Here is a 23,393-nt window from a genome sequence, read left to right as displayed (position 1 = left end):
CATGTAATATATTTGCCAATAAAAAGCACAAAGAGGGTGGTAGAAGCAAAGTTGTATCAGGCTAAGGAAATGACTACAAATGTAAAGTAACAAACATAATAATGTATAGTTGATTTATAACATTAATAATGTAATATTGTATAACAAAAATTCAACACAAAGAAGAAAAAGGGAAGAGAGCTATGTGAGTATTATTTCTATATATCAATACAGTTAAACTAGTACAAATTGAAAGCTGATTCTGATAAGGTATATATCGTAATGCCTAGAGCAACCACTAAAAATATAGTTTAAATTATTAAAAATGTCATGCCAATGTATGACAAAAACCACCACAATATTGTAAAGTAATTAGCCTCCAATTAAAATAAATAAATTATTTAAATTTAAAAAAAATTAAAAAATAAAAGTAAATTGGCAGAGGTAAATCTTACTGTATTAGTAGTAACATTAAATATGACCAGAATAAATCATGTAATCAAAAGGCAGAGATTGTCAGACTGGATTAAAAAGCATGATCAAATTATATGCTACCTATAGAAGACACATTTTGGATTCAAATATACAAATAGATTGAAAGTAAAAGCATAGAGAAATACATCATGTGCGAACAGTAACCACAAGGAAGCGGGAATGAGTCTTCCCTGGAGGTCCAGTAGTTAAGACTTTGCCTTCTAATGCAGGGGATAGAGGTTCAATCCCTTGTTGAGGCGCTAAGATCCCACATGGTTCAATGCCAAAAAATCAAAACATAAAACAAAAACAATTCAATAAAGACTTTAAAAATGGTTCACATAAAAAATATTTAAAAAAATAAAACTGGAGTGGATATATTGATATTAGAAGAAATAAACCTTTAAAACAAAAGGTGTTAGTAGAAATAAAGATTTTATCATCATAAAAGGGTCAATCCAGGAGAAAGTTATAATAATTATAAACACATATGCATTTAATAAAAGAGCACCAAAATACACAAAGCAAAAACTGACAAATAAAGGAAGAAATAACAACAATAATTAGAGACCTAAATAATCTGTTTCAGTAGTGGATACAATACCAGACAGAAGGTCAATAAGAAAATGGTAGAACTGCATAGCAGTATAAACCAGCCAGACTTAACAGACATCTATGTAGTACCCACCAACAGAATATACATTCTTTTCAAATGCACACAAAACATTGTCTAGGATAAATCATATGCTAGATTATAGAACAAACCTCCATAAATTTAAAGAATAAAAATAATACAATGGCCACATTTTAATGAAATTTTAAATGAATATTTAGGGAAAAAAATTGAGAAACTCACAAATATATAGAAATTAAACAACATATTCCTAACTGTGCAGTGGGTCCAAGAAGCAATAGAAAGGGAAATTGAAAATAATTAGAGATGAATGAAAATAAACACACAGTATGTCAGAATTTATGGGATGCAGGAGGTAATAGCTGAAGCATATAAGACTTCTTTCTGAGGTGACAAAAATGTTCCAGAATTGACTATAGTGATGGTTGCACATATCTGTGAATATTCTAAAACCCACTGGCTTCTACGCTTTAAATAGGTGCATTGTATGGTATGTGAATTATACTTCAATGAAGCTGTTAAAAACTTTAACGTGTCTACAAATCATTTGAGGATTTTATTTATTACAGAGTCTGATTCCATAAGTCTAAGACAGGGCCTGAGATTCTGCATTTCTGATATTCTTACTGTTTGATGCCAGTAGTGCTAGTTTGAGGTCCACGCTTTGAATACCAAATCATCTACCGTCAGATTTCCTGTGACCTCCCACCTTCCTGAGTGACTCATGTGTGATTTCCAGCAAATCTGACCATCTTGATGTTTCTTGAACATACCCTGCCTGCTTCTACCTCTGACTTTTGCATCTGTCCTTCCCTTTGTCTAGAATGTTCTTCCCATTCCCATACCCTCATACGTGCATTGTTTACTTAATCATCACTCTTCGCCAAATCTCTGTCCAACTCCTATCTCCCAGGGAGGTCTTCCCTGACCACCCCACTTACGTTGCAGTCCTATTTCACATACTTTCCCTCTTTTTCTGTTTTATCTTTCCTCACAGTACTAAGTACATGAGATACTTCAACATGCTATTAATTTATGTATTACTTGATATATAGTTTGGCAGGGCTGCCGTAACAAATTACCATGGACTAGATGGCTTAAGGGCTTTCCCTTAAGGTGGCACTAGTGGTAAAGAACTAGCCTGCCAATGCAGAAGACATAAGAGACGCAGGTTTGATCCCTGGGTCAGAAAGATCCCCTGGAGGAGACCCACTCCAGTATTCTTGCCTGGAGAACCCCATGGACAGAGGGGCCTGACAGGCTACAGGTCCATACGGTCACAAAAATTTGGTCATGACTGAAGCAACTTAGCATGTATGCAGGCAGATGGCTTAAAGAGCTTCCCTGGTGGTTCAGTGGTAAAGAACCTGCCAATGCAGGAGACGCAGGTTTGATCCCCAGGTCAGGAAGATCCCCTGGAAAGGGAAATGGCAACCTACTCAGATATTCTTGCCTGGGAAATCCCATGGACAGAGGAGCCTGGTGAGCTACAGTACTTAGTGACTAAGCAACAACAGCAAGATGGCTTAAACAACAAAAATTTATTTTCTCTATAGTTCTAGAGCCTTAAAGTCCAAGATTGCAGTGTTGGCAGGTTTGGTTTCTCTGAAGTCTCTCTCCTTGCCTTCTTGCTTTATGTATGAAGCATAGATATATGGTCTTTTCTCTTTGGTTGGTCACCAAAGAGAAAAGACAATATGTGTGTGCCACCATCCTGGTATCTCTCTGTATCTACAAATTTCATTTCTTTTTAAGAACATAAGCAGATTGGACTAGGGCCACCCTAAGGGCCTCATTTCAATTTAGGGCTTCCCTGATGGCTCAGATGGTAAAGAATCTGCCTGCAAAGAGTCAGACATGACTGAGAGGGACCCAGGGATCTGGGTCTCAGGAGACCCAGGGATCCTTAGCGGTCTCTGGAGACCAAGGGATCTCTAATGATCTCATTTCAATTTAACCCCGTATTTAAAGGCCTTGTCTTCCCTGGTGGCTCAGACGGTAAAGCGTCTGTCTACAATGTGGGAGATCCGGGTTCAGTCCCTGGTTTGGGAAGATCGCCTGGAGAAGGAAATGGCAATCCACTCCAGAACTATTGCGTGGAAAATCCCATGGACAGAGGAGCCTGGTAGGCTACAGTCCATGGGGTTGCAAAGAGTCGGACACGACTGAGCGACTTCACTTTCACTTTAAAGGCCTTATCTCCAAATACAGTCATGTTCGGAGGTCCTGGGGGTTAGGGTTTTAACATATGAATTTGGGGAAATACAAGTCAGCCCATACATTAGATTTATTGTCCACATTGCCCTATTACAATATAAATTTCATGAGAACATGGATTTTTTAAAAAAATTCATTTTGTTTACTATTTTAATTATCAGTCTCTAGAATAATACCCTACACATAAGAGATACTCAGTAAGTATTTATTGAGTAAATACATGAAGGCAAAAGGTAAGTGCTGTGGAGATATTCAGAGGATTTAGGGTGGTGGAAAGGACACAGGAGGAAGAGATAACTCAGCTTATATGAGTCATAAGAATTTAAAAGGCAAAAGGTTAATAGCCACTCTGGTATGGTTTAAAGATCTTGCCAGGTACACTATCCATGCCAGCTCATTGACTCTTTTAGCTCACTCTGACTAGATGCTCCTTTTCAAGAGATGGAGAAACACTAAATTAATTGATCCTTTCTGATTCCTTGGGATATATAGGATCCTAGTTCTAAATGTTGATAGTATAAGATTACGAAATTATGATTTTCAAACTCTGAGTATCCTCTTATATGTCTGAAAATTTCTTTCTATGAACTTGCGGTGGGGGAGGTCATCTTTTTTTCTTCTTCAGAAATCATATAGCAATAGTGCTGTGAGAGAAAATGTGGAAACGTTACATAGCCGCTTCATTATTCATTCATTCTTTCTGTCCTGATGATGTATTTGCATGTTGCAGATGTTTGTGAAGAAGATCCTTATAATTATATATTTTTGACAGTGAGGTACTGCTTGATTTTGGCATTATAATCAAATCAGTCCAATGAAGTAAACTGTTGCATGTGTGTGTGTGTGCGTACGTACGTGTTTAGTGACTCAGTCATGTCCGACTCTTTGTGACCCCATGAGCTGTAGCTCGCCAGACCCCTCTGTCTGTGGAATTTTCCAGGCAAGAATACTGGAGTGGGTTGCCAGTTCCTACTCCAGGGGATCTTCCAGATCGAGGGATCAAACTCGTGTCTCCTGTGTCTCCTGTATTGGCAGGCAGATTCTTTACCACTGCACTACCTGAGAAGCCCAAATTGTTACCCGCAAATAATTCTGATAAATATCACCATGAATAGCTTTCTGTTCATGGTCTACTTTCTGTCTTTTTCATTCTTGCTCTGTGCTTCAGGAGGCTGACTTCCTTGTAGTACCTTAGTTGGATTCTCATAATTTTTAGCTTCTGATTAGGGCCACTTTCTAGAAGTCTTTGGTAGGAGAGTGAAAAACGAGGAGAGATAAAGTCAGGGGCACGTATTTCCAGGATTCCCCTCTATGGCCCTAGTTTAGGTAAGACTTCATTCTTTGCCTAAGGCCATCTCTCCTGTGCTGTGGCCTCTTCTATACCTCTTCTATAGTTATAGCTCCTTCTGAGTGGTGTGTGAACATAGAGCGGTCACAGCTTCCCTCCTCTATCTCTCTTGTCACCTAAGTATGCTTCACCAGTCCATGTAGGCTTTTCTCTACCATGTCCCCTGCCCTTGTAAACAGACACCCCTTTCCCTCTTGTTTGGCTAAAGTTAGTCACTGTTTGCAGTATTTCCTAACATGTGTCTTAAACATGTAATTACTATCAAAACCCCAAAAGTTAATGGTTCAGGATAGAGAAAGTATTCTTTAAAATAAGCTTCTGACTTTTTCAACTGTGGCAATTTGGAGATTTCACTGACGCTATGGAAGAACTTAAGCATCTTCAGGAATTCATTCCTAAAACTGGTTGTCAAAAATTTAACTTGTGTGAGGGACACTAAACAGTATGCAGAGAATAAAGGTTTGAGATCTCTTTCTCCTATGCCAGTGATAATGACCACAGCATTATAATTAAAAGTTACTATCTTGCTGAGTTAAAAATGATGCAAATTGAATTCTCCCACCTTCAGTGAATGAACTGTTGGTAGGTCAGTACTGTGCATAGCTCAGTTCAATCTGCTACATGCTTCTCTTTTTTAGCTGTCACACATTCATCAGCCATTCCTTAAAAAGTATTTCCCTGTGGAAATGATTGACCGTGTTGACTGAAAATCTTATACCACCATATTGACTTGCAGAATTTATTTTTATGTAGGCCTGAGCTCTTCAGGGGTTTTGTAGAAACTAACTACAAAAGATGTTTGATCTACATAGAATACCATGTAGAAGCTTACTGACTTAATATTATTGGAGTGTCTTCATCCATTTCAATAGACAGAAAAATTGACTTTCACCATGAAGAGATAATATTGGAAACTAAATTGGTATCTCAACTGCTTAAGTAGGATTGATAGATGAATATCCTAAGATAAGGTCTGGGTACCTAATAAGTATCCAATAGATATTTAATGGTTAAGTTAACTAACCACTGTTGTCGTTCAGTTGCCCAGTCGTGTCCAACTCTTTGCGACCTCATGGACTGCAGCATGCCAAACCTCCCTGTCCCTCAACATCTCCCCAAGTCTGCCCAAGTTCATGTCCATCAGTGATCCCATCCAGCCATCTCATCCTCTGACACCCTCTTCTCCTTCTGCCCTTAATCTTTCCTAGTGTCAGGGACTTTTCCAATGAGTCAGCTCTTCACATCAGATGACCAAAATACTAATTAACTAACCAAAATATAATTAACCATAAATTATACCTTTTGAAAAGCTCTATTTATATCTTTTTTAAAAAAGATTTAGTGTATTTATTTGGCTGTGTTGTCTTGGTTGCGGCACACAGAATCTTTGATCTCCATTGCAGCAGTGTTGCAGCGACCCCATGGACTGTTGCCCTCCAGGCTCCTCTATCCATGGAGTTTTCCAGGCAAGAATACTGGAATGAGTTGCCATTCCCTTCTCCAGGGCATCTTCCTGACCCAGGGATCAAACCACATCTCCTGCGTTGCAGGTGGATTCTTTACCACTGAGCCACTGGGGAAGCCCATACCCCATTTATAGTTAATATAAAACAGTGGCTTTTCTGTGTTGCTGTACAGAGTCCTGTGCTGTACAACAGATCCTTGTAGCTTATTTATTTTATACACAGTAGTTTGTACCTCTTAATTCCCTACTCCTGTCTTGTCCGTCCCTACTGGTAACCACTAGTTTGTTCTCTGTATCTGTGAATCTGTTTCTTTTTCATTATATTCACTGTTTTTTTTCTTTTTTTCAATTTCACCTGTAAGTATATCATACAATATTTGTCTTAGAAAATATTGAAAAATTTAATATTACATTTACTTAGTATCATTGTGTATGTTATTTATAATCTACGTCTCATTTTGAATGTTATTAATAATAACTTAAATAGACGTTATTTATTCTTTTGAAAATAACTTGCTGCATTATTTAGTATGATTTATTGTATGTCTTGGTACCAGAAAATACTTCTGATGGGATTAATTTTCAGTTTCATTATGAAAATAGATGAGATGCAGCATGATATATTAGAAAGAGAGCCAGACTGTGAATCAAAAGATGTGACTCTAATTCTTAGCTCATCTGATTATAATACAACATTGAGTAAGCTGTTCATCTCAGAACTTTTAGTTTTGTCATCCATAATGGGGGTGACATCATAGGTAGCTGCCTCTCACAGTTGTGGGGTAAAGGCTGTATACCTTGCAACTGAAAACCAACTATAAATGTAAATTTGCAGAAAGTGTGATTTAGAGCTCAACACAAAAGTTTTTTTTTAAGATTTATTTATTTTATTTTTTGACTGTACTGCATCTTCGTTTCTGCATAGACTTTCTCTATTTGCAGTGAGCAGGGACTACTCTTTGTTGCAGTTCTTCAGCTTCTCATTACAAAGGCCTCTCCTGTTGTGGAGCACGACTCTAGGGTGTGCAGGCTTCAGTAGTTGCAGCTCTCAGCTCTCAGAAGTTGAGCACAGACTCAAGAGTTGCAATACGAGAGCTCAGTAGTTGCTGTTCCTGGGCTCTGGAGTGCTGGCTCCGTAGTTGTAATGCATGGGCTTAATTGCTCTGAGGCATGTGGGATCTTCCTGGACCAGGGATCAAACCAGTGTCCCTTGCACTGTAAGGTGGATTCCTAACCACACTGGACCACCAGGGAAGCCCAACAGAAAACTATTACAGAGGCACATTTATTTCACAAATTAGCCCACACTTGTGACACTTATGTGTTCTTTCCTTCTCTAGCCGTGCTCCCTGCTTATGAATCATGATAGTACAGTGGTGATCTTAATTTTCCAAAAAAGCTGATTGGGGATTTATTTTTTTAGTAGAAAAGGGCAAGCACGTAGGGGGAAAACTCCCTTCAGCTCCCTTCAATTTCTTATTCTCTGATCTTCCCCTTTATAATATCAGAGGATAATGCTTCCTTTCTAGATTGGACATAAAAAGAGATTCTTTGAACATAGCAACCCCAGGTAGCTCGAGTGTTGTCTTCTGATTGTAAAATGACCAGGAGTATTTCTCCTTTAATAGAAGATAGGTCTGCTATAATGTATTCAACTTGGTTTTAAATATTAGGGACTATAGAGACTTCCTTAGTGGTTCAGTGGTTAAGACCTCACCTTCCAGTGCAGGGAGTGCTGGTTTGATCTCTGGTTGGGGAGCTAAGAGTCCACAAGTCTCTGGGCCAAAAAAAACCAAAAACACAAAACAGAAGGAATATTGTAACAAATTCAATAAAGATTTTTTTAAATGGTCCACATCAAAAAATCTTAAAAATACAAAATAAAATAAAAAAAGAAACAGAAGAAAAAAAAAAGAAAGAAAAACTCTTAAAAATAAATAAATATCAAGGACTTTAAAGTCAAAAGCCCTTCTAGGCAGCTAACTTACTGGCAAAATTAGATACATTATGATTAACATCTTTCAATATTAAGTTAAATTGGAGCCAGCTACAATTTATTGGAGGATATATCTCATGAAAACAAAACATTTTAAAGACTATGTATTTTACAATACACCTTTATTCTGATTGGAAATGAATGAGAATTTTAATGTTCTAGACTAAACTTAGATATGAAATTGCCCTGCCCTGGTAGCTCAGTGTCTGCCTGCAATGCAGGAGATTTGGGTTTGATCCCTGGGTTGGGAAGATACCCTGGAGAAGTAACCCACTCCAGTATTCTTGCCTGGGAAATCCCATGGACAGAGGAGCCTGGAGGGCTATAACCCATGGGGTTACAAGAGTCAGACGTGACTTAGTGACTAAACAACTACAACTTTTAGATAACTGTCACCATATGGAGGCAGGCTACTCCTCACTCCAGCAGGGACGTGCCACATCTAGACAAAGCTATGAGGCTAAAGTATAGGTTTCTCAAGTTCCTTGGTGACAAGTCTTGGGGCCCAGGGAGGGTAAGATAAAATGAAGCCTGAATGCAAGTAAAACTTTTTTTAAGAGATTGTTTAAACAATATGAAGCATTTTTAAAGTGTTTATTGAATTTGGTACACTATTGCTGCTATTTTATACTGTGGTTTTTTTGACTGCAAGGTATATGGGGTCTTAGTTCCCTGACCAGGAATTAAACTCTCATTCCCTGCATTGGAAGGCAAGGTCTTAACTACTGGACCACTGAGGGAGTCCCTAAAACTATTTTAATCTCTTCTATAGTAGCTCTTTGCTTTGCTTTTCCTTTAGTATTTAGCAAAGTCTTTTAAGATTTTCAACCTTTCTTCAGTGGGAACCAAGAGAAAACATCTCTGATTAATCTTGGTGACAACTTGGACAAGAGAAATACCCAAAAAGCAGGTAAATTTCAAGGGCAAAGGAGTTACTTGGTTGACTACCTTCCAGACCTCTAATAAATATGCCTTTTAGAGGTAAAGTTTGGAGGGAATGCATTGTACTGTGTGGTGGCGGGGAAGATATTTTCCTGACAAGATTCTTTACTGCCTTCCGCACCTACTTACCAACATCTACTCCATCTCTTTATTGCAAAACCTTGATCATAGCTGGCAATTAAGGACTATGATATTAATTGAAAGGAAATTTAAGGGTGTTTTTTTTCACTCAAAAGGACATATGCATTTTAACTGATAACCCTTAAAGACTAGAGGCTATTTTATGATTAAAGGAGTTATTAATTAACAATGAAATTTCAGATGGAGGGAGGTCTACCAGGGACTAGGAACTGACCATACTGTACAATTGTGCCTCTAGATTTTTTATGCCTAATATACATCTCTTTTAACCTGTCCTAATCTGTTTTTTAAATGTTCTGTTCAAGATCAAAGGTTAAGATGATTATTTTGGGGAAATGTTTTCCTTATATCCCAAGGGAAATCTATCAACTTAGAATCTGAAAAAGATGATAAACTTTATATTTATGGTAAATGTCTATGAAAATATATGTATTTTTTAATGAAAAGCTAAGGTGAAATAGCCATAAGATATGTGTGTGAATTGATGTGCTGTCGGTTGGTTTGTAATACTAAACTTGACTTACGATGCATGCAAATTACACATTCCTTGATCAACATAGTAATTATTTGTGAATTGCATGCTCCTAGATGTCTTGACATGAGTATGAGGTTTCTATATCACCTTATTTAAGAAAAGATTTAGAGGGCTAGAATGAGTAGATTATAAATGTCATTTGATGACTTATATATTCATTTATCAACAAGTGAGATATTTATTTTGTAATTTCATTGACATTTGACTTTTAGGTATTCAGAGGATGAGTATCTTCAGATTATCACAAATATCCAGAGCTGTCCATGGAAACGACAAGTAGAAGAATATGAGAATTTTAGGTAAAAAGTTTTTCCATAAGTAATATGAATTTTAAAACGTTCTGTACATTTTCTCAGTGGATAGAATAAGTGATGTGTTGGGGTTTTTTGTTGCTTGTTTTTTAGTTTTACTTTTGGCTGTTTTGGGTCTTCATTGCTATGCATGGACTTTGTCTACAGTGAGTGGGAGCTATTCTCTGGTTGTGATGCTTGGGCTTCTCATGGCAGTGGCTTCCCTTTCTGTGGAGCGTGGGCTCAGTACCTGTGGCTCCCAGGCTCTAGAGCACAGGCTTAGCAGTTGTGGAGCACAGGCTCATTTGTGCTGCCACTTGTGTGATCTTCCTGGACCAGGGGTTGAGCCTGTGTCCCCTGCTTTGGCAGGTGGATTTCTAACAACTGAACCACCAGGAAAGGCCCATAATGTGTTGTTAAAAAGAAAAGTAGAAGAAGCCAACTGACAATCAAGAACATTTCCTTCTAAGAGTCTCTCATGAGACACAGGCCCTCTAACCCCATCTTATACATAGAAATTTGTATTTGTAATTATGTTGCTGATGTAATTACAAAAATCTCAAGTTCAAAGAGAAAGTTTTTGCTGTACTTTTTATTATTTTAGATGATTTTGCTGCTTCTTTGTACTGTTTGTATTTGACATTTATTTATTTATCTTGTAAGGAATTTTGGAAAACAGAGAAAAAAAATCATCTATGGTCCCATCACTATAGAACAAAAGCCATGTTCCTTTCGGCATATTCCTTTCCAGTTTTTCTCATTAGTTTTTTAATCTCAGCAACATTCAGAAATATGAGATGCTCCAGGTAATAACCAGGGAAGTACTGTTAACCTGACAGGACCAGGCTATCAGTGGGTGATTACAGAGCTGTCTGTGCTGGCATCACTTGAAGCCTACCCAGACAGAATAAATTATATCAAAACAATATCCTATGGTGGGGGTTGCCTGGGTACTTCTCTGGCACCCCTTCCTCCTCTTAAAGCTGCTCATAGGGTGAAGCCAAGCCAGGTATTGCTGTGTCTGCCTGGGCTACATCGCTCTGCTTTTCTTTGCTTCGCATCAGCACAGATTTTGTCTTGTGCCAAGTTATGACAATTCAGAAATATGTTCTTATCTTTACTAGTTCCTGTTTTATTGGGTTGGCCAAAAAGTTCATTCAGGTTTTCCTGTGACATCTTATGGAAAAACCAGAACAAACTTTTTTTTTTGCCAGCCCAATACTTTAAGTATCAAACTCTTAATAAAGAGACTTGGTTTCCCCCTGAGATTCTCTAAAAAATATGTGCTGCTCACTTCTCTTTGGGGTGGGGAGGCAGCTCTCCTGCTTGTAGGGTCCTTCAGTCAGTATATACTGGAGTCACTAGATCAGCTACCTTTGATTCTGGTGCTAATTGAAGATGGCTTCTGGGTAACTCCCATTGGGTGAATGAGAAACTTCTTGATTGACTCAAAGCCGAAAAGGAACATCTTTCTTTCACTGAGTAGACACAGGGTTGTCATAACTTCCTGGAGGATTCCATTGTCTTTCCTAACTAGCATTTAAGAGTGCGGGATTCCTGTTTAACTATTTAATCTCCAGGACATTTGATGCTACATTGTCCACTATAGTCAGAAAGTGCCCCCTCAAAAGTCAAATTGGAAACCGAATGTCCAGTGAGATGGTAGAGCTTTTGGAAGGTAGGAGGTGATTGGGTTATGAGGGCGGACACAGCAAGAAGACAGCTGCCTAAGAACCCTGAAGTGGTTTCTCACCAGACTCTGAATTGGTCAGCACCGTGATTTTGGACTCCCAACCTCCAGAGCTGTGAGAATAAATTGCTGTTGTTTATAAGCCACCTGGTCTATAGCATTCTGTTATAGCAGCTTAAATGAACTTGGACACAGTCCTACTGAAGTCTAGATTTGAAAGATTCTTGTGGCAGGAATATCAGATAGAAACTGCACAGGCAATTGTAACCTGGTTGATCAGGGTCAGTGAGTAGCAGAAGAGTCTGGTTTTGAGAGATGTTTCTACAAGTGCAGAGTAGGCAAAAAGAGAGAGAGATTGAACGATTGAGGATCAATCCCAGATAATTAGCTGGAAGTACTAGATGAGTAGTGACATTGACAGTTAATATAGGGGTAAAGGAACTTCCACTTCTGGCTGTAAAGTTGATTTAGAGCAAACCTCCTGAGAATAATACAAGCAAAACAAAGCATACTAAACACTCCACTGAGGCAACGGCGAACTCCCAAGGCAGGGGGAATTTCTAGGACAAAGATCCAGAAGAGAGAAGCTGAAGGAGAAGAGACCTGCCTTTGAAGCTACTTTTCCTCACAAGGAACTTGCTGGTTGCAAAAGCAAAAGCATGGGGGAGAGGCAGAAATATTGAGCAGTGCTTCCAGCAAACCCTAGAGAAGACCAGTTTTCTTCACAGCTGAAGCTCGGTTGAAGTTATTTCCATCCTCACTTGGACTTAGATCTGCTATTAGCCTAGATGGGTGATTAAAACAAAATAATCCTGGGGCATAATTTAATCCAGTGGTCTTCAACCTTTTTGGCACCAGGGATTGATTTTTGTGGAAGACAATTTTCCACAGACTAGGATGCGGGGCTGGTTTCAGGATGATTCAAGTGCATTGCATTTATTGTGCACTTTATTTCTATTATTATTACATTGTAATATATAATGAAATAACTATACAATTGTCACTTACCACTCACTTATCAGTGAGGTGTTGATGTGAGTCTGCAAGAAGCTGATTTATTATGGTCTCTGTGCAAACATCTCTGCTAATGATAATCTGCATTTGCAGCCGCTCCCCGGCACTAGCATCACTGAGTCAACTCCACCTCAGATCACCAGGCATTAGATTCTCATATGGAGTGGACAACCTAGATCTCTCCCATGGCAAGTTCTTAGTAGGGTTCGTCCCCCTAAGAGAATCTAATGCCACTGCTGATCTGACATGAGGCAGAGCTCAGGCAGTAATGTGAGGGATGGGGAGCAGTTGTAAATACAGATGAGGCTTCATTCGCTCACCCACTGTTCACCTCCTCCTGTGTGGCCCAGTTCCTAACAGGCCATAGACCAGTCCTTGGGACTCCTGATTTAATTCATTGAGGGCCTCAGTTGGAACAAAATGATTGAAGAAGGACCAGTGTACTCTCTCTTAAGGAGAAGACTCATCTTCTCCTTCGCTATTAGCCTTGAGACTCCTACTGGGACATACACCATTGGCTCCCTTAGTTCCTAGGCTTTGGGTATGGACTGAAACTACACCACTGGTTTCCTGAACCTCCAGCTTGCAGCCAGCCTATCGTGGGACTTCTCAGTCTCCATAATCATGTGAGCCAATCCCTCATAATAAACGTTCTTTCTACATATCTATAGAAGAAAAATAATCTACTCTAGAAGAAGATAACCTCATTATGAGCCTTGAATGATCCCTGCCAGTTGTTACTCACAACGTTTAGCTCAGTTGAAAAGAGATTTCTTGGGACTGCCTGTTGGTGCAGTGGTTAAGACTCTGCATTTCTATTTCAGGGGGCATAGGTCTGATCCCTGGCCAGAGAACTAAGACTCCGAATGCCTCATGGGCCAGCTCAAAAGAAACTTTCTTTTAATTTAAAAAATAATTCTTTTTAAAGGTTTTTCCTTCTTTTCTGTGTGTGTGTGTGTGTGTGTGTGTGCACACTAAAAATCAAGAATCTCTTCGAATCCAAAGCTGTATTAAAGAAACTGGTACAAATGATGATGGATAGACACTGTATAGCTGGATGGTATGCAGATAGACTGGCCATTTTCCCCTTAGAACTGTCTCAATGTAAAAAGTGCATCCATAACCATGATGGTTACCTAGTGGTCTATCTATCTTTCAGGGCCAATTTAAGTAAACATCTGGGACTATAATACTAACTGTTTGTTGTCACTCAAGAGAACAGTCATGGTGACATTTATTTATTTATTTGACTATTTATTATATCAAAATGTTCTTTTTATGGGCATATTTGTAAACTAAATTACATAAACCCTCAACAGAAATCTGTGCCATTAAATTATAATAAACCATTCATTTTCCTCAATTTTTACTGATATAGCTTGCCAAATCTGGAGAGTTTCTGGCTTATTTATAAAGCTGGCATTATAGAAATGTCCCCTATTATTTTAGTTGTCAAGTGGCTAAATACTTTTCTATTTTATTTATTTATAGCAATTTTACCAAATTGAAGAAAAGTGAAAGGTGGTAATATTCTTTTAGCAAGAATAACAAAAGTTACACTAAACTGTGAAAAATATGAGCAAGTGAATACATTCTAAATCCAGCTGTAGCCTGACTGTTGAAACTCCCAAAAGTTGACACCTAGGAGCTATTGAAGATTATGGGATTTTTGTGGTCACAGGATCTCAAAATCAGAGAGCTTTTATAAGTGTTTCTAAAATGAATGTGCTACTTTGCTACTTGCTAGTAGAGGGCATGTATTTTATTTATCAATAAATATTTGTTTTCGGTTTACTATGTCAAAGAACAGGCTTAAGCCTGATACAGTGTCAGGCACAAAGTAGAACCTTAATAAATATGTATTAAATAAATGGATGCATGAAAACAAACAAGAAGATATAAGGTTTTCTTACTGACTTCAAGGAAATTGTAAACCATTTGGAGAGACAAGAAATAAAAGTGAATGTATGTGCTCAGGTGCTCAGCCATGTCTGACTCTTTTTGACCCCATGGGCTATAGCCTATCAGGCTTCCCCTGTCCATGGGATTTCCCAGGCAAGAATACTGGGGTAGACTGCAATTTCCTACTACAGGGAGTCTTCCTGCTCTACGGATTGAACCCAAGTCTCCTGCATTGCAGGCAGATTCCTTACCAGCGTACCATCTGAGAAACCCCAACAGTGTGACTCTTTATGATTTAATGTAAAAATGTGTGGTGTATAGCTAGTGCTAGTGTTAGTCATTCAGTCGTATCTGACTCTTTGTGACTGCATGGACTGTAGCCCATCAGGTTTCTCTGTCTATGGAATTTTCCAGGCAAGAATACTGGAGTTGGTAGGTATTCCCTTCTTCAGGGGTTTTTCCCAACCTAAGAATAGAACCCAGGTCTCTTTCATTGCAGGCAGATTCTTTACCATCTGAGGTACATGGGAAGCCTGAGTGATGTATACAGATACTACAGTAGTAAAGGAAAAAAATACTCAGGAAAAAAGAAAATCTCAGCTCTCTTTTTTCTTCCTTGGCATATAATTTCATTTGCAAACTGTACAAAATTAAGAATGTCAAGGTCTTCCCTGGTGGCTCAGATGGTAAAGAGTGTGCCTGCAATGCCGGAGACCTAGGTTCGATCCCTGGGTTGGAAAGATCCCCTGGAGAAGGAAATGGCAACCCACTCCAGTATTCTTGCCTTGAGAATCCCACGGACAGAAGAGCCTGGTGGGCTATAGTCCATGGGCTCACAAAGAGTCAGACATGACTGAACAATTAACACTTTCACTTTCAAGAATGTCAAGCTGTCTGCCTTCTGCTTTTAAAATTTATTAATTTTCATATTACAATTATTTCCCCCAAGCATAAGTTGGTACATGTATGATTTGCATAAAATTTAACCTGGATTTCAGTTTAAGAAATTATAGATGGTTTCCAATTTACAGTGGTTCAACATAACAATTTTTTGATTTTATGATAGTGCACATTCAATATGTATCCATTAAAGACAACTTCACATTTTGAATTTTGGTCTTTTCCGAGGTGTCTGAGGACAGAGGGAACAAAACCTTCCCACTGCACTGAGAAGGTATCTTGAAATTGAAGATTGAGGCAGGTAGCTCCATATAATCAGTGGATCCATTTATTATGTGGTAACTTACTTACAGAGTAGAATCAGGTGGACGGTGACCCAGAGCTGTACTTCACATCTCGAGGGGCCTTTGTGACAATTGTATAGTTAACTTAGGGTATGGGGGAATGCGCTTGCATGCAGTGGGTGCATTCCTAAGTCAAGATTTATTATGGAGAGCTAGTCTCATGCTGCTGCTAAGTTGCTTCAGTCGTGTCCGACTCTGTGCGACCCCATAGACGGCAGCCCACCAGGCTCCCCCATCCCTGGGATTCTCCAGGCAAGAACACTGGAGTGCGTTGCCATTTCCTTCTCCAGTGCATGAAAGTGAAAAGTGAAAGTGAAGTTGCTTAGTCGTGTCCAACTCTTAGCGACCCCATGGACTGCAGCCTACCAGGCTCCTCCGTCCATGGGATTTTCCAGGCAAGAATACTGCGAGCCAGGAATATATCAGCATAGGTCTTTATCAAGAGACGCAGATTCGATCTCTGGGTCGGAAGATCACCCAGAGTAGGACATTGCAATCCATTCTAGTGTTCTTCCCTGGTAGCTCAGCTGGTAAATAATTTGCCTGCAATGCAGGAGATCCCAGTTCAATTCCTGGGTCCAGAAGATCTGCTGGAGACCCTAGGGATAGGCTGCCCACTCCAGTATTCTTGGGCTTCCCTGGTGGCTCAGCTGGTGCAGAATCCCCCTGAAATGTGGGAGACCTGGGTTTGATCCCTGGGTTGGAAAATCCCTTGTAGAAGGGAACGGCTACCCCCTCCAGTATTCTGGCCTGGAAATTCCGTGGACTGTATAGTTCATGGGGCTGCAAACAGCTGGACACGACTGAGTGACTTTAACTTTCACTAGTATTCTTGCCTGGAAAATTCCATGGATGGAGGAACCTGGCAGGCAACAATCCATGAGGCCACAAAGGGTTGGACATGACTGAGTGACTGAGCACAGCATCCCTTTAATGATTAAGTTGTAGCAAAAGCAATAGAATACAAATATTAAAGTAAAAGAAATAGATCCAATATGGAGTCAGATGTGCTCCTCCCTGTGACAGTAACATTGAGTACTTACATGTTTTGAAATACTCCCCACTCCTTGTTCTCTACTTCCTCTACTTCACCCCTGAAAACTATTTTGTGAAGCTCTGGGAAACAGGTTTTATCCTAGCAAAAGATTTTTGAGCTTCAATAATCAGTCAGATTCCCTAGGTAACTTGCACGATAATTACTGCATTAGCTTTCAGGAATCGTTTTCTAACTTAAAAGAACTGTGTTCATTTGTGTAATCAATTACAAAAAGCTAACAGCTACACAAGCAACAGTGCTTAATTTTCATTTTACTTTTGCTTTTCCCTCCCCAGAAATCATCATATGATTATTTTGGTTTTGGTTTCTTTTGGATCATCCAATACCACTTAATTTCTTTAGACATTGCTGTTTCATAGACATGAGCCTGAATCCAAAAAATGACTGAATATTATCAATCACATATTTACTGAAAACTTAGTGGCAGAAAATGGTGCTATTAGAAAAATGCATGTGTTCAAGATTCATGCAAATGAGATGCCTTTCAAATTACTTGTAAAACAGGTATTTTGTGCTTGATTACTTTGTTATAGATAACTATTACATGGTAGCAATTTTATTAAATTATCCCCTCAGGTTTGGTTAGATTAAAATTTTGTGAAAATAACTTTGTCTTTCTCTGTGTTGACTATATAAGAAAAGATTTCATTGCTGTCTCAGATTCATTGATATCTCTAAAATAACAGCCAGGGTGTTGCTTTCGTTTTTATTTGGACTCCATTGAAAAAGTACAGTGTTAAACCAAAGAAATGTATAAACTACATATCACATATGCTAATTTTTATGTATTTTTGGTTGCACTGTGTGGGTTGTGGGATCTTAGTTCCCCAACCAGGAATTAACCCAGGCCAGTGGCACTGAAAGTGCTGAGTCCCAACCACTAGACCATCGGGGAATCCCTTCATATATGTTAATTTTTTTACTACATGATGCTTACATATTTGAAATGGTGCCATTTCATGATTTATCTCTGTGAAAGGGCATAAATACTGCAAATAAACAGATGGATAAGTTAATATTTTTCAAATCATAAAACTGAGCAACCAAACTTACTCGAGCCAACAAAGTTTTCAACTATTTTCTGAAATATGACTCCAAAAGCAATAATTGTGGTTTGATTTTGGTTAGTATTTGGTGAATTTATGCTTCCCTCCCCTCCCCCCAGTTAACAGTTAACATTATTATGTCCCAGGCATTTTGTTTTGTAGCATTGATATCTTAGAGAGAAGCAAAAGTCATCTCTATCAGAGGCTTCTTTTGATTATACAAAACCGTGTTCACTTTTTCCGAACCTCTGTTCTCTTCCTCCTCATAACCTTTAAATACTTGCTGCTTATGATTCATACAGGGTGACTCTGATGATGGCTCAGAGCAATACATATTTTTAAAAAATTTAAGGTGTTTGCACTTTACGATAGATGTTTTGGGTCAGTTGTCAGATTGAAAAAGCTTCTTTCCCTCATTTCCTCTGCCTTGAGACCATTTTTCAGTGTTAATATCCTGTCATATCATTTTCTATTTGTCATGCCATGCAGTCTGCCTGTGCATTTTGGGAAGCAACAAAACCACACCATGTCATTACACCTGCCATATTTAATAATAGAAACCGGCTCTTGCACATTTAGGGACTAGTTCCTCCCAGTCTTCAGAATATAGACTTTGCCGTAGAAATGCATCAAACCACATGGGATTCATTCATCTTCTAGATTTTATTTCAAAAATGTATTTCCTAAGTTGTACTTTGTATTGACCATATTGCTTTATGCTCCTAGATCAGAGAGCAATATGGTTAGTACTGTTGGGTGAGTGTGTAATTTCCTCGGTTCTGTCTCGTCGCAACAAAAATTTGAAGCAATGGACGGACCAGTGTTACAACTCCGTGCAGTTTCCTTGGACAGGTCAGTGTGACAGCTCCGTGTTACATCTCAGTTTTATTTAGGAGGCAAAGAAAAGACATACCTGAGGCATGAGGGCGGGCCGACCCATGCAAAGACGCGAAGAGAAGAGAAGCACCCGGCCCAGTTTTGGCTCTTTTTATATATTTTTTTCCTCCTCACCTGAGCCTGCCCTGTGTAAATTGGGCTAGCTAGGAGGGCTGTTTGGTACTCACTCTGTTCTCTGACCTTCCTTTGTTCTATTTTCACAGGCTTTTCCCTTCTTTGTCTTTTAGCCACCACCATTTTGGACTCCTTTTCCCTATTTTAACTACCTAAAAATACCAAGTACAACTTGGGAAATACATTTTTGAAATAAAATCTAGAAGATGAATGGATCCCAAATGGTTTGATGCATTTCTATAGCAAAGTCTATATTCTGAAGACTCTGCTCCTTGGAACATTTCATTGGTACATTACATATATTGTTTGTTTGACTGCTTTGGGTCTTGGTTGCAGCATGTGGGATCTTTTGGCTGCAGTGAGTAAGCTTCTCTGTAGTTGAGGTGTGCAGACCTAGTTGCCCTGTGGCATGTGGGATTTTAGTTCCTCGACCAGGGATTGAACCTGTGTCCCCAGCACTGGAATGCAGATTCTTAACTACAGACCACCAGGGAAGTCTCCATTACATTGTTTAAACACTGATGCAATGTCTCTGTATATATATAGATCTTTCTCCAGTGTTTCAGCATTATCTTCTTCACTTCTGAGTTAACATTTCAATGGAGTTCCTATCCTGTGCTTTGACAGTCAGTCTTTCACATTTTATTTACCCTGGTTTTCTTATATTCTACTCAAGTAGATGAGCTGGTCTTTCATAAAAGTCAAAATATCAGTGTACACATACAAGGGAAAAAGTCATCTGACATGCAGGCAAAATTCGGTCTTTATTCATTCTCTTCCTCAGCCTGAAACCTGTGTTACTCCCATTGTGAACAGAGAATCACATACCCTCTTAGGTTTTCCTCTGCCTGCAAGTTATAAAGCAGAACTTTAAGTGGGTTGAGGTAAAGCTAAAATTGTGAAGTATGTAAAATGTTCATTTATTGTATATTTCATATATGTATATTTCAAAATGTATTCAACATCTAAGTCTGGGGCAGGTGCCTAGACTTCTCTCCACCCGCCTTTTGGATCTTCTGTAAATTATCCCAGTTCCTTCCTCATTTCTCTCTTGCTTCTGTAGCATGGGATGTCAAGTTTCCATGTTCCCAAATGTTTTCTCCCATATTCTTCCTCAAAACTCCACTTTTTCTGTGCTAGATCATCCCTGCTAAGAGATGTACTAATTCATTTTATGATGTGAATGGTGAATGGTGTGGCTTTTCTGAACACCATACCTCCCATTCTGTATCTAACTGGATTCATTAAGGAGAGTCACCAATATCTGATTTACTAATTCGAAATGTCTAGGCCATTGTACCTTCCTATCAGAGAGAGCCAGAAGTTTGAAGGTAAAACTGTGTGATTAGTATCAAGAATTAACCTGAGTCAGGGATGGCCATCAAATTTCCCATCCTAACTTTTAGTGTGATCCCTACCTGATAATCCCACAAACTAACATCAGATCCCCTCCTAGTTGCTGGAGTTTCTCTCTGTATTCTGGGAGGCTAGTTCAAGCTCACAGGTGATTCTGTCGTAATTTAGAAAGAGGCATATTGCTAAAAAGAGATAGTGTTTATTTAAAGCCCTTAATCCTTCTCATCTCTTGGACTAACATGGAATGTTTTCATGCCTTTTGAAGCTCTGCAAATCACTGGAATTCTTAGATCATTGTATTCTTAATTCCAATCAATTTTTTAAGTGTGAAACATGCATTTATTATGAGCCAGTTGATTCTAAAATCATGGTATTTTGACATGCTATCTTTGTTTTAAAACTTGATTTAATTCATTTGTTTGGCTTCATTAGGTCTCAGTTGTAGCACATGGAATCTTTGTTGCATAATGTGGGATCTTTCCTTGTGACACGTGGGTTCAGTTGCCCCACATGGTGTGGGATCCTCATTCCCTGACCAGGCATCTAACCTGCTTCCCCTGCTTTGCAAGGCAGATTCTTAACCGCTGGACCACCAGGGAAATCTGTGACATGGCATCTTGATTTGAGGGCTTTTTTAAAAATAGTTTTATTTATTTATTTTGGCTGTGCTGAGTCTTCATTGCTATGTGTGAGCTTTCTCTAGCTGCAGCAAGTGAGGGCCGCTCTCTAGTGTCAGTGCATAGGCTTCTCATTGCAGTGGCTTCTCTCGTTGTGGAACACGGGCTTTCTACAGCGCTCGGGCTTCAGATAGTTCACTAGCTCTCCTTTGGATCACTTCAATGGCCTTTACTCTGTTCATCATTCACCATACTGGTACTCTTCTCATCCATCCTCTGTACAATACCAGGGTGGCTTTTTAAAAAAATTTTTATTGGTGTGTAATAGATTTACAATGTTGTGTTAGTTTCAGGTGTACAGCAAGGTGATTCAATTATACATGTACATATATTCATTCTTTTTCAGATTCTTTACCTATATAAGTTATTACAGATTATTGAATAGAGTTTCCTGTGCTAGAAGTCCTTATTAGTTATCTATTTTGTAGATAGTAGTGTGTATATGTCAGAGAAGGCAATGGCACCCCACTCCAGTACTCTTGCCTGGAAAACTCCATGGACGGAGGAGCCTGGTAGGCTGCAGTCCATGGGGTCTTGAAGAGTTGGACACGACTGAGTGACTTCACTTTCACTTTTCATTTTCATGCATTGGAGAAGGAAATGGCAACCCACTCCAGTGTTCTTGCCTGGAGAATCCCAGGGATGGCGGAGCCTGGTGGGCTGCTGTCTGTGGGGTCACACAGAGTCGGACACGACTGAAGCGACTTAGCAGCAGCAGCAGCAGCAGCAGTGTGTATATGTTAATCCCAAACTCCTAATTTATCCTCTACCCACTACATTTCCCCTTTGGTAACCATAGGTTTGTTTCAAAATCTGTGAGTCTGTTTCTGTATCGTAAATAAGTTCATTTGTGTCATTTTTAAAAATTAGATTCCACATATAAGTAATATTATATGATATTTGTCTTTGTCTAACTTGACTTCACTTAGTATGGTAATTTCTAGGTCCATCCATGTTGCTGCAAATGATACTATTTCATTGTTTTTTTTTTATGGCCAGGTAATATTCCATTGTATACAGGTATGGATATTGGGTGATGATCTGTGGTCACAATTCACTTCCACCACATCTATCCCTGCCCCAACCTGTTTGGAATCCGTTGAGTTTTGTTTTGTTTTGTTTTTCAAATTCAAAGCTGAGACTAAATTCAAACTTAAGGTCCTATGTTGCCTGGCTACTACCTGCTTCTTTGGCCTCACCTCACTCCATGCTCGCCTTGGCTCCTTTTGGTTCATTGTGTTGGTTTTCAGCTTCTTCAAATGTCTGATTCCCGCTTCAGCCACAGCCCCCAAAGCTCTGTCCCTTTGGCCTCCCCCACACCTCTGTTCACATGCAGTAATCTTTCAGATCCCAAATCCGTCATCTCTGCCCAGGAAGGCCTTCCCCCTACCCTCACATGGAGTCATTGCTGCTGTCCTGTGACACGATTCTCCTTCAGAATGCTATACAAGTATGGACTTCCATTTTGTGTGTGAAAATGTTTTCAGAAGGACAGTAGTCTTGAAATAAGACAGGATCTTATTTCCCTGTCCAGGGATTGAACCTAGCTGCCAGTCTACCAGGGGCTAGAGACTAGAAGCAAAGTTCCCTGATTCTTACCCCATTTGAAAGCAAAAATGTTTCAAGGAGGCAAAAACTGCAAAACAGTTTATTATTAGAGACACAGCACAACATATGGGAGAGCACGCAGAGAAACAAGTTTATTTATGTACATCAAAAGCAGGGCAGAAATACATACCTGGAGAGGAGTGCAAAAGTCCTGAATGAGGAGCACAGAAGCTATATAGAAATACACACCCAGAGAGAAAGGGTATGGGTATCCTCCCTAATGAGGAGGAGCACATAAAGAGATAATTTAAATCACTTACATAGGGCAGGCCTTCTGGGTCTTTGTTTACATTTGGCCAATTATCATGTTTTTTTCTTCTGAATTGTCCTCCTTGGACCCTCCCCAACATGCATGTGCATCTTTTTGCTAATATGGATCCCACTAGTATTATTATTATCATTTGTTTAATATCATTTTCCTAGCTTGCAATTAATATTTTATTGAAAATAATTTATAGCCTTGGCATCTGTAATAAACACAGCAAGCTGTAAGTAGCAGCAAAGCTGTTTCAGGTCCAGTCCTCTGCCTGGAGAGATGCGTAAACATTTGGAAGTCCCACTTTTGCTTCTGAGATGCATTTTCTTGGGATTATACCATCCATTTGATAAGAGCAAGCACTTTCTATTCTGTGTGTTCTACTAGAACTTTCTTTGATCTTTAAATGTTGGGAAATGGATTATAGGGCAGAAAATACTAGGCTTCAGGTTTCTAGGTTGGAATCTTCCTCTGCATTAATTGCAGTAGAAAAGGACTTACCTTTATAGGA

At 39.1% G+C, this 23,393-nt stretch overlaps 1 protein-coding gene across 2 annotated transcripts in view; it reads left to right on the top strand.

Annotated features, from left to right (window-relative positions):
- The window catches only part of ST8SIA6 (ST8 alpha-N-acetyl-neuraminide alpha-2,8-sialyltransferase 6), a 300,223-nt gene that overhangs the window by 241,700 nt on the left and 35,130 nt on the right, over positions 1-23,393 (top strand). For both annotated transcript variants that reach the window (XM_061436151.1, XM_061436150.1), the window contains exon 4: positions 9,944-10,030. In XM_061436151.1, coding sequence (XP_061292135.1) covers positions 9,944-10,030 — 87 coding nt within the window. The remainder of the gene's footprint in view (positions 1-9,943; positions 10,031-23,393) is intronic.

Source organism: Bos javanicus, chromosome 13 (assembly GCF_032452875.1).
Source record: "Bos javanicus breed banteng chromosome 13, ARS-OSU_banteng_1.0, whole genome shotgun sequence".
NCBI classification, from domain to species: domain Eukaryota; kingdom Metazoa; phylum Chordata; class Mammalia; order Artiodactyla; family Bovidae; genus Bos; species Bos javanicus.
The sequence above is the reverse complement of the archived record's forward strand: the minus strand, read 5'-3'. Positions and strand labels throughout refer to the sequence as shown.